The following is a 15029-nucleotide window of genomic DNA, read 5'->3' as shown; positions in this document are numbered from 1 at the left end:
CGTAAAGTGCATTGCAACAAGGAAGCAGGGGGTAATTAGCAGAAATGGTCAGCTGTCTCACTTTCCATTGATGGATTGCAATTTAAGGGTAATTCTGAGTGAAGTTGTTGGAAACGGGCTTGTAGGCAAGGAGCTGCTTAACTGCAGGAGTTATAAGCGTCTTTAGTGAAAAGTAACAGTCTTCTCCACCAGGAGCAGAGTCCTTGAGTCCTCTGTGTAAGGTCTTATTACTTGACTATGAACAGCACAGTTATAGCCCTTTTGTCTGACTAAAAATAGACCTTGGTTGCCAACACTCCTGACGAATTAAAGAAAGGGCAAAGATACAAGATTTGTGTGGGCACCAATTCTGAACACAGCATCATTCCTCATTTTTGTATTAATGATGAGTAGGAGGCATGTTGCCAAGGTTTCTGTTTCACTCCTTTCCCTCACGGCTGCTTCTCTTCTTCTTTGCAGGGGAAATCCAAGCCAATTAAGATTTTATCGAGGCTAACACTTGTTGTTTCTGATCCATCGCACTGCAATATTCTAGTAAGCTTATGATGCAGTTCACAACCTTTTCTATTTCACAGAAAGAAGAAGAAGAGTGGCTTAGAATCTGTTGTGCTTTATAGTGATAGACTACAACTTTGCTATAGGGGACGCGGGTGGCGCTGTGGGTTAAACCATAGAGTCTAGGACTTGCCGATCAGAAGGTTGGTGGTTCAAATCCTCGCGACGGGGTGAGCTCCCGTTGCTTGGTCCCTGCTCCTGCCAACCTAGCAGTTCAAAAGCACATCGAAGTGCAAGTAGATAAATAGGTACTGCTCCGGTGGAAAGGTAAACTGCGTTTCCGTGCACTGCTCTGGTTCGCCAGAAGCGGTTTAGTTATACTGACCACATGACCCGGAAGCTGTACGCCGGCTCCCTTGGCCAGTAAAGCGAGATAAGCGCCACAACCCCAGAGTCGGCCACGACTGGACCTAATGGTCAGGGTCCCTTTACCTTTACCTTACAACTTTGCTGACCTCTGGAACTCTCTTCCACGAGAAATTTGAATGGCCCCCAATGTCTAAATTTGTAGTTTTTTAAAAGTCAAGTCAAATTTACAGACAGTGAAGAAAATCCATAGTTCTTGAGTAATAAATGCTCCAGAATTGTCAGAAACTTAAGAATGGTTGGCAAGGCATGGAACATCACCACCACCTTCATAAATGTCTACCAAAGTTACTAGTTCACAATACAATTTTAGTAATTTGCCTGCCAGCACATCTTTTCGTTATTTATGGAAGAAATGTTACCCTGGCAATCTGGGGAGAAAACCGCAGTAAAAACTTATTTGTTTGCCCATTTGAAGACACTAACTTTTCTCAGGAAAATGGTTGTCTACAAGTCACCCTTGTGCTGAAGAAGCAGCTTCAGCTTTTTGTAGCTGGAGTCAGTCAGGACATCTCCCTCCCAGACCAAATGAAAAAAGGCCTGCATCTAGCCAATGTTGGATGAATCAACCGGCAATCTGGCTTCATGAGCAGTGGAAAAACTGGCCTCACTTGCACACCATGGTAAACCAAATTTTCCATGGTTTACTTGGTAAACCAATTTACCAGGACTGTGCAAATGTGCCCACTCACAGAGGCGTTCATCCTGCTTTGCTTGCCTTCAGTTCTGTTAGTACAGCGCAAGTCAAGTTTGGCTTAGTGTATCATCTGAACCAGGTATCGTGATTAAAGTGTCTCTTCCTCAACCAAGATCTATAGCCAAGGTTTGTAGTCTTAGCGGTGAGCTCTTCTCTGGGAGCCAACATGCTTGAAAACAGCATTTTCCCCTATGGAGAGAAAGCAGTTTGTATTCTAAACTCTTCCCCCAGCTCTTGGAATGCAAATTGCTTTCTCAGGAGAGAGGAAAACGCTCCATTTGTCAACAGGGCATTTCCCCCCCCCCTTTAGAAAGTGCCTTGGATTTAAAGTGCTGGAGGAGACATGTTGGCTACAAGTGGCTTCTTCCTGCTGTTTGTTGGGGCATTGGCTGAGCTGGGCTATGGCCAGGCTTAAAGCACCAGCTTAAATGGCTAGTCTGAAAAATGTTTTGTTTTTTTAATGTTACACTTTTTCTCTTTTCTGCTCTAGAGATCGACATCTACCAACATAAAATTTTATGACATCTTTGCTGTGTTTCCTAAGAGTGGAAAACTCTTTCATGTAAGTTTTGAAAATTCCTTCCCCCCCCACCCCGAGCATTTGAATTGTGAAGGAAGTTGCAAAACCCAGAAGCTGTTAATGGCACTGCTAATGCCTGATCCTACACTTTATTTCTTCATGTGGTGTAGTTGCTGCTGTGGATCACAGGTCTGCCAATGGGCAGCTCAGTGATTGATGCCCAAGAGCAGGGGTCAGCAAACTTTTCCAGCAGGGGGTCAGTCCACTGTCCCTCAGACCTTGCGGGGAGGGCCAGACTATATTTTTTTGGGAGGGGGGAATGAACGAATTTCTAAGCCCCACAAATAACCCAGAGATGCATTTTAAATAAAAGCACACATTCTACTCATGTAAAAACACACTGATTCCCGGACCATCCACGGGCCAGATTTAGAAGGCGATTGGGTCGGATCCGGCCCCCGGGCCTTAGTTTGCCTACCCATGCCCAAGAGTGACTCTCCCTAAGGCACTTGCAGATTATTGACTCGCTCTGTGTTTTCGCTAAGACGGGCCTTCCAAAAGCTGCTCGCCTGTCAGTCATCTGACATCACAGTGATGTCAGATGACCCAAAGGGACATTTTTCCTTGGTGGCCACAGCTCAAGCTGCATCTGATGAGGAAGACTTCCTGGACTCGACATAACAAAAAACTGTAGCCGGACATGTGCTTCCTTCATATTGGCCAAGATACTGTTGTCCAAACACATTTGTGAGGGGCTTTGGAGTGTTCAGAGTTCTATATCGGGCTGGGAAGTCTTGGGCCTACAGGCCACATTTAGCCCTTCAGACCTCGTATCCACTGGCCTTCTCTCTAGGCTACCCCCTTCACTTCTCTGCCTCCTCAAGGGCCTTGAACTGTGAGAGTGACTCCTGTTTGCTCTCCTGCATGAGAATCTCTGATGTAGCCTGTTGTACAGAGGTTGGAGTCATGTCCATTGTCCCAACCTTTCGTCTTTCCCACTGCAAGAAGGTTTATACCCACAAAGGAAATGCATCCTGCAGGGTTACACGCATGCTACTACTGCTTCTTGTAGCGATGGACAAGCAGGGATCTAATGGAGATTTCTGTTCTTTCTGATGTGAGGAGAGATTTCACTGAACGCTGCTTCTTGGGTGAATGCCAAGGCAAGAGAAAAAATACTGCTATTCTTTATCTAGCAACAATATGGGGTTTTTAAACTGTAAACGTACAACAGTTGCACACTGGGACAGGAACTAGTTGGATTTTTCAAGTGATATATTTGGTATGGAGAGCAGTCCTGTATCCAGCAGATGGCAGTGTTGCCTCTTGTTAAAGGAAGGAAATATTTTTTCCCAGAATAATAGGCCACATTTCAGCATTCTTCCCACCTTGCCCTCACCCCTACCCCAAGGTTTTCTTTTCTCTGCATACTTAGTATTTTAAATCCCTACAAGTCATGGAAAAATCGAGAGTTTGTACAAAAGCCAGCGGTTAAGTTTTCTTTTCTAACATCATCGTTCTGGACGAATGTTGGTCAGCTTTGTTGTTGCTGCTGCTGCAGTTTGAAGAACTCCCTTTCTTGTGGGTTTTGTGTCCCTGGCTGATGCAGATTCTGTTTAAGATTCCTTTTGATGGTGTGAATAATTATGTTGCCACGGTTTCAAGAATGGAATCAGCTGAGTTTTCTTTCTGGTGGCAAGGAAATTGCTAGCTGTCAAGCTTTAACACTGCCCTAGACACTCCCTGAGGGTCCTTGGACAAACTACAACCTCTGTCCTGACCTCTCTTCTGCAATGCTGTCCTGCCTTACAGGGTTCTTGTAAGGATCACTGTATGTGACGCTCAAGAGGGGAAAGCCCATAGATATACTATGTTTTGATATTATACGAAGGGAGTGTATGTGCTCTCCAAATTCTCTGAAATATAACCTTTTTTAGTTGGATTCCTCCCTTGCATTCTGAAAGTTTGCTCCAGGGTTTTACATACCATCATTAAGCATATGAGATCTTTCAATGCTGCTCTGATTAACCCCTTTCCGCCCTGACCTCAACATGCAATGTTGGAAGAATACACTAGGTCCATTGGAAGGGATGAAGAACCTGTGGTCTCCCAGGTGCTGTTGGGCTTCGTTTAGTTTATACAGTGGTACCTCGGGTTAAGTACTTAATTCGTTCCGGAGGTCCATTCTTAACCTGAAACTGTTCTTAACCTGAAGCACCACTTTAGCTAATGGGGCCTCCTGCTGCCGCTGCGGCACCGGAGCACGATTTCTGTTCTCAACCTGAAGCAAAGTTCTTAACCTGAAGCACTATTTCTGGGTTAGCAGAGTCTGTAACCTGAAGCGTATGTAACCTGAAGCGTATGTAACCCGAGGTACCACTGTATACCGCTTCGCATGTCAACAGAAATCTCTAAACAGCTTGTATATCTCAAGAAAATGGTGCCGATATAAGAAATGCAGTTCGGATTCTGCATTCTGTACCTCACAGCAGTTCCGTATTTTAAATTACATAATTAAACAGCAATAAATGTTTTTAGACAATGTACATTTGTAAAGACAACTTAAGAGCCACAAAAGCAGATCCTGTGGAAAACATCAAAATGCAGCATAATTATAGTATAATATCTTGGAAATCTCGTACATCCTATAAAAAGAAACACATAATCATACCGTCTCCAAAATCACATACACATTTTCACAGTACACAAAACTATAACGTAAACACAACAGCCCCCACATGCACTTGATTCAACCATCAGGCTCTCTGTACGCCCACCCAATCTACTCAGTTCTCGCTTCAACGAAACCCTTAAATTTTCAACTAAGAATAATCAACATACGGAATAGAAGCGATCCAGTAAAACCGCTTATTTCCATCCTGTGAAGATGGGAGCTGACAATGTTGGGTAGGACTGATGGGAGCTACCATTCAACCATGCCTAGAAGGCCACGGCTTCCCCCATCTCTTTCCTTGACACTTGGGCAACAATTGCTTTCCTGTCAGCTATTCTGCTGCAGGGCACAATACTAGAACTTGTAGAGAAACTATACAAGTATGTCAGTGTCTGCCTTTTTTAAAAAAAAAAAGTAACCCTCTGCTTTCAAATTTGCAATACAGGTGGCCTGCACAACCTTAGACGTAGATATTGTGTGCATCAACGTAACAGAAAAGCTGCCGTTCTACATCAAGAGACCTTCTGTGAATGTGGTAAGGTGGCCTGCAAATGTCGTGCGCAGTCCTGACATTCCTCTTCTTTCTCCTTTCGTTTTTCTGCTTGTCCATTAACAGTTTTGTCCTCTGTGGAGAAGCAGCTCGGGTATCATGTTAGAAACACAGATATATTAGCCCAGGCACCCAATGGATTCTTAAATCAGGGTTACAGCAGCCAAAACGGAATGCTTGGTTGCACATTTGGGGGCCAGGCAGCTCAAAGTTTGTATTTTTCAGTAAGACTCTTTTGGTTCCTGAAATTCATTCTGATTGGGCAGGTAAAATATAATGGATAGAATTCTACAGTAATTAAGCAGTATATAAATAGCATTAATTAATTAACAAGGTGGGCATGAGGTTTTGTGGCACTGCTTGGACTTTTATACACCCTGCCAAAATCCAAATTCTCCTGTTGAAACTTTTTTAAAAAAAAAACCAGAAGAAACAATACCAGATTTGCAGAGGTGTGGAATTGCCAAACACTTTACAGTTTGGAAATCCCAAGTGCGGGAGCATGGAATACTGTGTCCTTTTTATGTTATGTGTAGCAGAGGAGGAGGAAGAGGGACTTTTGCTTTTCTAGAGAGCCATTAACTTTGTCCCACTGGGTGCCTCTGCTTTTTGGAGGAGATGAGACAGCAGGGAAAACACATCAATAATATACAATAGCTGTGAGACGTTGACTGTGTCAAACTCCCTTCAGCTTCTGTTTGCTTTTCTTTCATGTGAAGGCAATAGATCGAGGCATCTACTTTGAACTTATTTATGTGCCTGCCATCAAAGACTCCACAATGAGAAGATACACGGTTTCAAATGCACTCAGTCTGATGCAGATCTGCCGAGGGAAGGTGAGGCTCAAAATGGGTTTGCCCCACTTCTTTTTCGTCAGAACTTTCCCCCCCCCTTCCAGTTAATGTTGTTCTGAATTAAGAATAGGCAGCTTGAACTGTTCCCCTTTTCCTTCTGTTGGTCTTCGATCACCGCAGCAAATGATCATTGTTTGAGAGCTCGGTGTAACTGATACGTTTCTGACTTTGCAAACTTTCTCAGGAAAGCTGCGGAACTCCTGAAGGAGGGCAGACTATTAACATCAGATTGCCTGTTGAAGGAAGGGGAGAGGGGAAATGTCTGGGTCACTGGCCCTTAACAAGAGTGTCTTCTCAGCAGAATTTGGGCCATCCTAAAACAGGAGCCTTGAAATGCTGTTTGGGGCTCCGGGGGGGGGGGAGGCTTCAGGAAGAGGGTGCTTTTTATTAGCCTCTGTGAAACCTTCCCTCTCTCTCAGAACAGAACCTCAGGACTTCATGGCTATTTTTTGGCGTGGAGGAGGTTGTGGAAAGTAATAGAAAGAAAAGAGGTCCTCCATCGCTTTCTTTCCTACGTATTTAAAACAGGAAAGTGTTTGGGGTTGTTGTTGTTGTTTTAACCGCATGGTGCATACATAGCCTGCTGCCGTCCTAAGAGTAATCCACAACTTCGCGAGATTGTAAGATTTCAGTAGGGGACCTCAGACCCTTCAGATGCTGCTGAACTATAACTCCCATCAGCCCCTGCAAACATGGCTGGTGACCAAGGATGATGGGGATTGTAGTTCAGCAATATCTGAGGGACCCAGTGTTCCCCACCCCTTCTCAAGTAGACCAACCCCTCCCCCTTTCTTCTGCTTCAACTAAGCAGCTAATTAATTCAATAGGCCCTGAAAGCCACAGAGAATGGGTCCTGTGCTGCTTACTTTTCTTTGTCAGACCAATATTTGTTTGCATGCCTGTGGGGTCAGCGAAGTTCTATTTCGTGTGGGTGGGGGCCCATTCCATCCCCAGCTGATGGGCCCCAGACTACCACCCCCATGCCCATGACAAACAAAAGCAGAATGGGTGCTTGTCTTATTCCTCATTTTGTTCTTGCCGGTCGTGGATGTTGTGGTTTTGAATTAGGATGAGTCAGGTTTGCATGAAATAACGTAACCTATTCCAGTTTTTTTCTGAGAATATATTCTCCAAAGTCCATGCCATGTTTTTTTATTATTTACAGCCCACTGTTCCTTCCTGGAGCTGAAGCAGCATACAGTCATACCTCGGCTCCCAAACGCCTTGGGAGTTGAGCGTTCCAGCTCCCCAATGATTGAAAACCGGAAGTGAGTGTTCCGGTTTTCGAATGTTCTTTTGGAAGCCGAATGTCTGACGGGGTTTCCGATTGGCTGCAGGAGCTTCCTGAAGCCAATCAGAAGCCGCAATTTGGTTTCCGGACATTTCGGAAGTCGAACGGACTTCCAGAACAGGTACGGCTGTATAGGGTTCTGCCCCACCCACCCCAACACATAGGCATGTACATACACACACTATTTTATTCTTACGACAACCCTGCGAGGTAGGTTAAGCTAAGGAAAAGTCACAACCCCAAAGTCACCCAGTGAACTTCATGACTAAGGAGGGCTTTGAACCCTGGCCTATTAGCTCCTACTTCACCTCTCAAATCTCTGCAGCACATTGACTTGTAATCACTCGGTCCATGCAGCTTAAGAGAATCCTGATTCAAGTGCACTATAGCAGTGTCTTGGTTTGATTAATCACCAATATTGAATCATTTCCTTGAGTCCTTTCCCCTGTGCCCACAGGACTCGCTCCCACTCCCCAGAGTTCTTCTTTACAGTGGTACCTCGGGTTATAGACGCTTCAGGTTAGAGACTCCACTAACCCAGAAATATTATCCCAGGTTAAGAACTTTGCTGCAGGATGAGAACAGAAATCGTGCTCTGGAGGCGCGGTGGCAGCAGGAGGCCCCATTAGCTAAAGCGGTGCTTCAGGTTAAGAACAATTTCAGGTTAAGAACGGACCTCTGGAAGAAATTCAGTACTTAACCCAAGGAATCACTGTAGGTTGTGAGAAAGGTGCATATGGCGTGTTTGCTTCCCAGTGAGATATGCACAGTGAATTGTGCTCTGCAAGGCACAAGGCTGCTCAGAGGGTGTGTGTGTCTATAATGTGCCATTTTGTGTTCACATTGTGGTTCTGCATTGGGGAAAGCCTTTCAGAGAAGAAAGGGAATGCGTTCAGAAACTTCCACTAATTAGTTTTTTTGTGTTGCCTTATTTCCTAGAATATAGTTTTATCCAGTGCAGCAGAAAAGGTGAGTGTGTGTGTGTGTGTGTGTGTGTGTGGTCCTGCAATGACTAATGGGTGCTTCATATTCGTGCTTCATTGGAGGACCTGGGTTGCCTACAGAAAATCCCAGGTTCGATCCATGGTATCTTCCATTAGAACTGGGGTTGCTTCCTTTCTAAAATCCTGGAGATCTGCTTCCAAGTCATTGAAAACAATACTGAGCTAAATATACCAGGTATCTGACTCTGGTAGCTTCCTGGGTTCCTTTTGAATGATCATCCCTTTGTATTTATCTTTTGCTAACCAGGCAGCATTTGCACACACTTCTTCCCACACACTCCATTTCGTTTGGGGAAACTCACATAGCCTTTACCTAAAATTTGGTAATTTTTTTGTTTTTTTCTAGCAACTCCTAGGCACAGCTAATCCCTGGTCGTTGACCAGGCAGACCCAGACCAATGGGGTTGGGAGTCCAGTATCATTTGGGGGCCCAGGGGCGAAGAACACTGCCCTAGCGTATACAGTTTTGTATTTGTCACCTAGCATCTGCATGCGTAATGGCTTTCTCTTCCGTTGCAGCCTCTACAACTACGAGGTCCGTACGATGTGGCGAACCTGTATCCTTTTCAAGTGTGTTTGTTAGGACCTTCAGAACTTCGCTGCCTGAGATACAGCCGTTAGCCTCTCCTTGAAAAGGGTAAAACTCTCAGCAGCAGAATGCTCATAAATGATCCTGCTTTTTGCAAGAGGGGTGAAAGGTCAGTTTGTTTGGAGAGGAAACAACGCAAGAGAGCCCAGAGACAAGGAAGGGTTGTGTAGCGATGGCAGGAGACAAGGTGTGAGGCTGAAGCAGTGCTAGGAGGGTGAGAAAGTAGCCGAAGGAAATGGAGGAGGAAGACAAAGCAGTGATTTGAAAAGGAGGGTGTCTGTGAAGGGTGGTGTAGAGGGAGCGCGGAGCTGAAAAAGAGAAGGACTAGGGAGGGAAGGGGGGAAATCATCTCCTGGGGTTTTCTTACACGGTGAGTCAAATGGGTCCTGGCTGACAGTGGACCTTCAGGATTCAGCAAGGACAGATTGATAGTTTGGGGTTGGGAGTGACATTCAACATTTTCTCTTATAAAAGCCCTTTTTAAAAACAATACAATGGTACCTCGGGTTAAGTACTTAATTCATTCCGGAGGTCCGTTCTTAACCTGAAACTGTTCTTAACCTGAAGCACCGCTTTAGCTAATGGGGCCTCCCGCTGCTGCCGCGCAATTTCTGTTCTCATCCTGAAGCAAAGTTCTTAACCCAAGGTACTATTTCTGGGTTAGCGGAGTCTGTAACCTGAAGCGTCTGTAACCTGAAGTGTATGTAACCCGGGGTACCACTGTACAATCCACACAAGGTATAACAAAGTGGAAAACAGAAGAGCCAACCCATAATATTACTAGAATAATGGGCAAGGGTTGCCAATTAAGATAAGGCATTCTAAGAAAGTTTAGAACATCCCCACTCCAGTGCCTCAAGATTCCTTTTTGTTGGGCAGCCAATAAATAGAACAGTCTCCCAATGCCTTTGTGTGCAATAGCCTGTAAATGCTGCAGATATATATTCTTCTACACTCAGTGGTCGTATACTAGCTTACTGTAGTCATACGGAACGTTAACAGACCGGAACCACGGGTATCTAGTACTGGTGTTTCGGTTCTGATGTTTGGTTGTTGCATCAAAAATACTAAATGAACAGAAAGATCCCAACCTGCCTAGCTAACCTTGAACGGCCTCGGTCCTGTATACCTGAAGGAGCGTCTCCACCCCCATCGTTCAGCCCGGACACTGAGATCCAGTGCCGAGGGCCTTCTGGCGGTTCCGTCATTGCGAGAAGTGAGGCTACAGGGAACCAGACAGAGGGCCTTCTCGGTAGTGGCGCCCGCCCTGTGGAACGCCCTCCCATCAGATGTCAAAGAGATAAAGAATTACCTGACATTCAGAAAACATCTTAAGGCAGCCCTGTTCAGGGAAGTTTTTAATATGTAATGCTGTACTGTTTTTAACACTGATTGGGAGCCGCCCAGAGTGGCTGGGGAAACTCAGCCAGATGGGTGGGGTATAAATAATAAATTATTATTATTATTATTATTATGAAAATGAATCTGTAGTTAAACACCTGTGACCAGAGAAGCAGCTAAGTGGTTCAGATCACTGTTTGGAATATAATGCCACAACCACCCCACGTTAAAATATTGGTGTGGCCCTCTAGAATGATGATGCTGTCTGTGCTGGCTGGGAGCTGGAGACAAATAGCAACGGATGGTGGAAGTCGTGGTCTTAACAACATCAGGAGGGCTGCAGATTCCCCACCCCTTTAATTTGACAAGCACTTTTGTCAGACAGGTTATTCTGATTTCCGTCCTTGCAATATCTGGGGAGCTGGGAGTGATTTGAACATGCTGAACTTTGACAACTTCAATACTCCGTCCTGTGTGCCACAGTAGCTTTTGTAGGTTGGTAGAGGAGCTGTGCTTAGCTATGCCTCAAGCATGTTTTGCCCTCTTTGTGCTTGAATATCCTTAACGAAAGTGGAAAGAGGGTGGCTGTTTGGCCTGTCTGAAAGCACTGCCAAGGCAGCAGTTTCTACGAATGGCCGAGCAGTCCTTCTTCATGGAGGTAAGCTGGAACAGTAACTGGGATAACGAACGTATTTGCAAGAATGTCCAAAGTTAACAAATCTGAAGAAGTGTGCATGCACACTGAAGCTCATACCAAGAACAAACTTAGTTGGTCTCTAAGGTGCTACTGGACAATATATATATATATAGCAATATATATATATATATAGCGTCACACCAACACGGCTACCTACCTAAATCTAAGCAATGTTTTCATAATGTCTATTTAAAAAGTGCAATGTGGGCTTATTGTAACATATTAAAATCACAGGGGGGATATTGTATACCTGTGCTAATGTAAAACTCTAGCTTTATTTATTTATAGTATTTCTACCCGCACTTCAGTGAATGTGTTCAGTCCCAAAGCAGGGAGCAGAAGTCATAGGAAAAGTCACCGGGAAAAGGGGGAGGCAAGATACATAAATTACAAAATCGTATAAACAGGTCCAAGAAACAATTTAACAATCTACCATAAGGTAAACAAGCAAAACTACAGCATCAAAATTATTTCCAATTTAACCAAACACCTAGGTAAAAGTAAATAAAACGTTCAACCAGATTGAAACAGAATAAACAACCGGTGGTTTGAGCAGCAGTTCCCTCCCGATTTTTCCACTTAATGCAGCCCAACCATTCCTTCTCTGTCCATCACACAAAGTGGGCCGCATTCTGTGCCAACAGATTCTCACTCTGTGGCTTTTGAGTAGCTTAACATCTTTCCCCCACACCCTCCACCCATCCAGGCCCTCACCCTGAGTGGTATAAACGGTGACAGAGCACCTTTTCTGGTTTTGTTGCAGTTCGGCATTTAAAACGCCGTGTTCCCTAGACTAGGATTGCTTGGCACGATGCACTCAGACGTTGGAGCACATCTCCCCTCATCTGTGATGTTTGGCCATGCTGGCTGGTGCTGAGGGAAGTTTTAGAGTCCCAATGACAGCTGGAGGGCCACAGGTTCCTGGCCTAGACTACCGTCCTGGATGAGCAGGGGATGTGTCAGCACTGCCTTCATTTAAATGGTTCCAAATAAGTGCTTTGACTTTATAGGTCTGCGGAGCTCGGGAGCGCACAGAATGGTTTGTGCTAACCTAGTTTGTAGGGTGTCTTGCAAGAGCCGGTTGAGTTGCCCTGTTCACCTGCCCAATTAGTGGCAGTGTTAATAATGATGCAAAGGCTGCCTATCTTGCCTGGTTATAGTGGGTAAGCCTCAGTGGAGCGACTTGACTGTGGACACCAGGGCAGAAGATAATGTATGGCCTGTATGGGTCTGTTCATGTGCGGTATTTCATCTGCTCGGCATCCATCTGGTCCCTTTTTTGATAGAAAAACGCTGCCATGATGGTGATGGTGGCAGTTGCCACTGCAATAGATCAGCTCCCTTAGTTGTACAGGTGTGGTCTCCTTGGTTGAAGTCGCTATAGCACAGTGGTGTGCAGCCCTTGCCTTGTGCACTTAGTGCCTCGTTCCAGGTGCAGTTCTGCAAGCCAGCAGCTTGTAATTGGGGGAGCCTTTCTAAATGTCTCTCTCCATTTTGATTTCAGAAGCCCGGAAGACTGCCTCTGGAGTAGTGTACACCAAGAAAAAAAACCGAGCCACAGAGGAAGATGAGACTACTCCAGTCAGTAAAAAAGCCAAGACAGCTTTGTGACAAGAAGGCTCTTTTCAGGGGAGCCCATCAACCCCCTAACCTCTAAAATACCCAGTTGCATGGCTTGATAAGAATAGGGTGCTTTACGATTTGACAATTCATTGTCGGTAAGCCTCAGTGGAGCGACTTGACTGTGGATGCCAGGATAGAAGATAATGTTCCACGCTTCCCATTGGAATAGGAATGGGAGATTGCGGACACTCCCTTTTATGATGAAGCCTTTTGTACTGAAGACTTGCTTTCTTTTTTACCAACCCTTTTGTTCAGTAAGTTTCTAGGACTCGAAACTCCCTAGATGCGTAATCACCCTGATCGCTATCAAATCGGTTCATGCACGCACACATAAATGATTGCAGAGTTTTCCTGGCACCTGACCACCGAATTAAAGTCACAGGTTGCAACTGTGAATTCCAAACTGCGGAGCTGTGAGCGTATTTTATTGTTTGTGCCCAGGGAAAGAAGTTGCGTACTCTGCAGTGGGAGCTGAAGTTATGCGTTTGCTAACCGTTCCTTGTGTGTGTCTATAGTAGGGAGACCTGACCATCTGGAACATTTTGGGCAACGTGCATTAGGGTGCCGTACAACTAGAGTGGTTTCCATTGCTGTTGCTTCTATGTTTTTAGCTGTTTGTGGAACGGCAACAAACCTGCTTCACCACTGGTAAATTTCAATGTTTTTCTTTAGCATGGTCTGCCATTTTCCTATCCACAGCAGTGGATGGACCGCAGCTGAGTGTAGTATCCATTGCCTGATGTATTTGTTCCCCCCTCAAAACTATTTGAACATGCACAATGGTTGTTTCACATCCTGAGCAAGGGGCCATTTTGTTTGTTTATTCCCCACCCCAGCCACTCTGAGTGGCTCCCAACAGAATATTAAAACCACTATAAAAGATCAAACATTAAAAACTTCCCTAAACAGGGCTGGTTTCAGGTGTTTTCTAAAAATCAGATAGTTGTTTATTTCCACAGGGCGTTCCACAGGGCATGCGCCACCACTGAGAAGGCCGTCTGCCATTGACTAACAAGATTGTTGCCTACGCATGTAAGACACAGCTTACTTTCTGCCCAGCTGAAACTGCAACAGCCATCTTCACCTTGACGGGAACAAGAGAATTAAGACTTGGCTGGTGCTTTCTGTCTCATTACCTTGGAATGTCTATTCTTCCACGTGATGCCCTTTTATCTTCAGTTTCCTAAGGCACGGCTGTAATTGGCTTTCTCCCCAAAGGTGTGTGTGTGAGGGGGGAAAGAAGTTCTAAGAGCTTTTCTTTTTATTGCGTTAAATTAAGGGTTTGAATTAAAAGGATCTTCTCGTTATGACACTAGCAGAACTGTGCTCTGGAACACAGGTTGCCGTCCAAAGGAGACAGGGTGGGGGGGGGCAGAGGTGATTTCATGCAGAGAAGGGATGGTTAGCAGAAAAGTGCCCCTTTTCTTCCGACTAGGATCCAAGGCCAGAAGCAAGCCTTCCCAGGAGGAAATCAAGTGAGGGTAGGTCAGGCTTCCTCAACCTTGGTCCTCCAGATGTTTTGAGACTACAACTCCCATCATCCCTGACCACTAGTCCTGCTAGCTAGGGATCATGGGAGTTGTAGGCCAAAAACATCTGGAGGGCCAAGGTTGAGGAAGCCTGGGATAGGTGGTTTTGGAGTGCTCAGCCCTGTTCCTTCTGCTTCTCCACTTTAAATTGCCCCTAATTCTCCTCTCCGAAATTTGTATATTCTTAGCACGTGGGTTGGGCTTCCATTGCATCTAATTAGATCCCCAATAGCAAAGAGCTTGAAAGGGTTTGCATTGCAACTACATTGTGTCCCAAAGGCCTGCTCGCTAGTGCCACTAATTTATTTTTATTTTTATTTATTTATTTATTATATACTGCCCTTCATTGGAAGATCTCAGAGAGGTTCACAAGATAAAGGAATGGCTGTTTGTGGGCTGTGGCCCTGAAACTCTCAACAGGAATGCCAGCAAATAACGTCAGGATTGCTTATTACCAAGTAGCTTCAGGTGTTGCTGTTACAGCTTCAAAAGTATTTCATATTTATTTTGCAACTGACGTGCATCGCCGCTTGAAACTCTTGCCTTGGCAGAACTGATTGAGCTTGGCTTTGATCTCTGAGTAAACTAAAAATCATTCAGAAATGTTTACTTTGCAAAGTGTGTGTGTGTGTGTCCTCTTGCCACTGACTTTTCCTCCTTTAATTCAACTAAGATGCTACTTGAGCTTTATCGGTTATAAAATGGCCTGGTGGTAAGTTTCTATAGAATCTGGACCTGA

The 15029-nt window shown here is 44.9% G+C and overlaps 1 protein-coding gene across 1 annotated transcript in view; it reads left to right on the top strand.

The window, feature by feature from the left end:
- The window catches only part of RPP30 (ribonuclease P/MRP subunit p30), a 15067-nt gene extending 1396 nt beyond the window's left edge, over nucleotides 1-13671 (top strand). The window contains exons 3-10 of the mRNA XM_081912529.1: nucleotides 460-534; nucleotides 2109-2180; nucleotides 5258-5347; nucleotides 6082-6198; nucleotides 8447-8476; nucleotides 9031-9068; nucleotides 11020-11099; nucleotides 12643-13671. Coding sequence (XP_081768655.1) covers nucleotides 460-534; nucleotides 2109-2180; nucleotides 5258-5347; nucleotides 6082-6198; nucleotides 8447-8476; nucleotides 9031-9068; nucleotides 11020-11099; nucleotides 12643-12749 — 609 coding nt within the window. The 3' untranslated portion in view covers nucleotides 12750-13671. The remainder of the gene's footprint in view (nucleotides 1-459; nucleotides 535-2108; nucleotides 2181-5257; nucleotides 5348-6081; nucleotides 6199-8446; nucleotides 8477-9030; nucleotides 9069-11019; nucleotides 11100-12642) is intronic.
- Nucleotides 13672-15029: the final 1358 nt, after the last annotated feature.

This window comes from Podarcis melisellensis (genome assembly GCF_964234715.1).
Source record: "Podarcis melisellensis genome assembly, chromosome: 5".
In the NCBI taxonomy this organism is placed as follows: domain Eukaryota; kingdom Metazoa; phylum Chordata; class Lepidosauria; order Squamata; family Lacertidae; genus Podarcis; species Podarcis melisellensis.
Note: the sequence above shows the minus strand (reverse complement) of the source record. Positions and strands in the feature narration are given on the sequence as shown.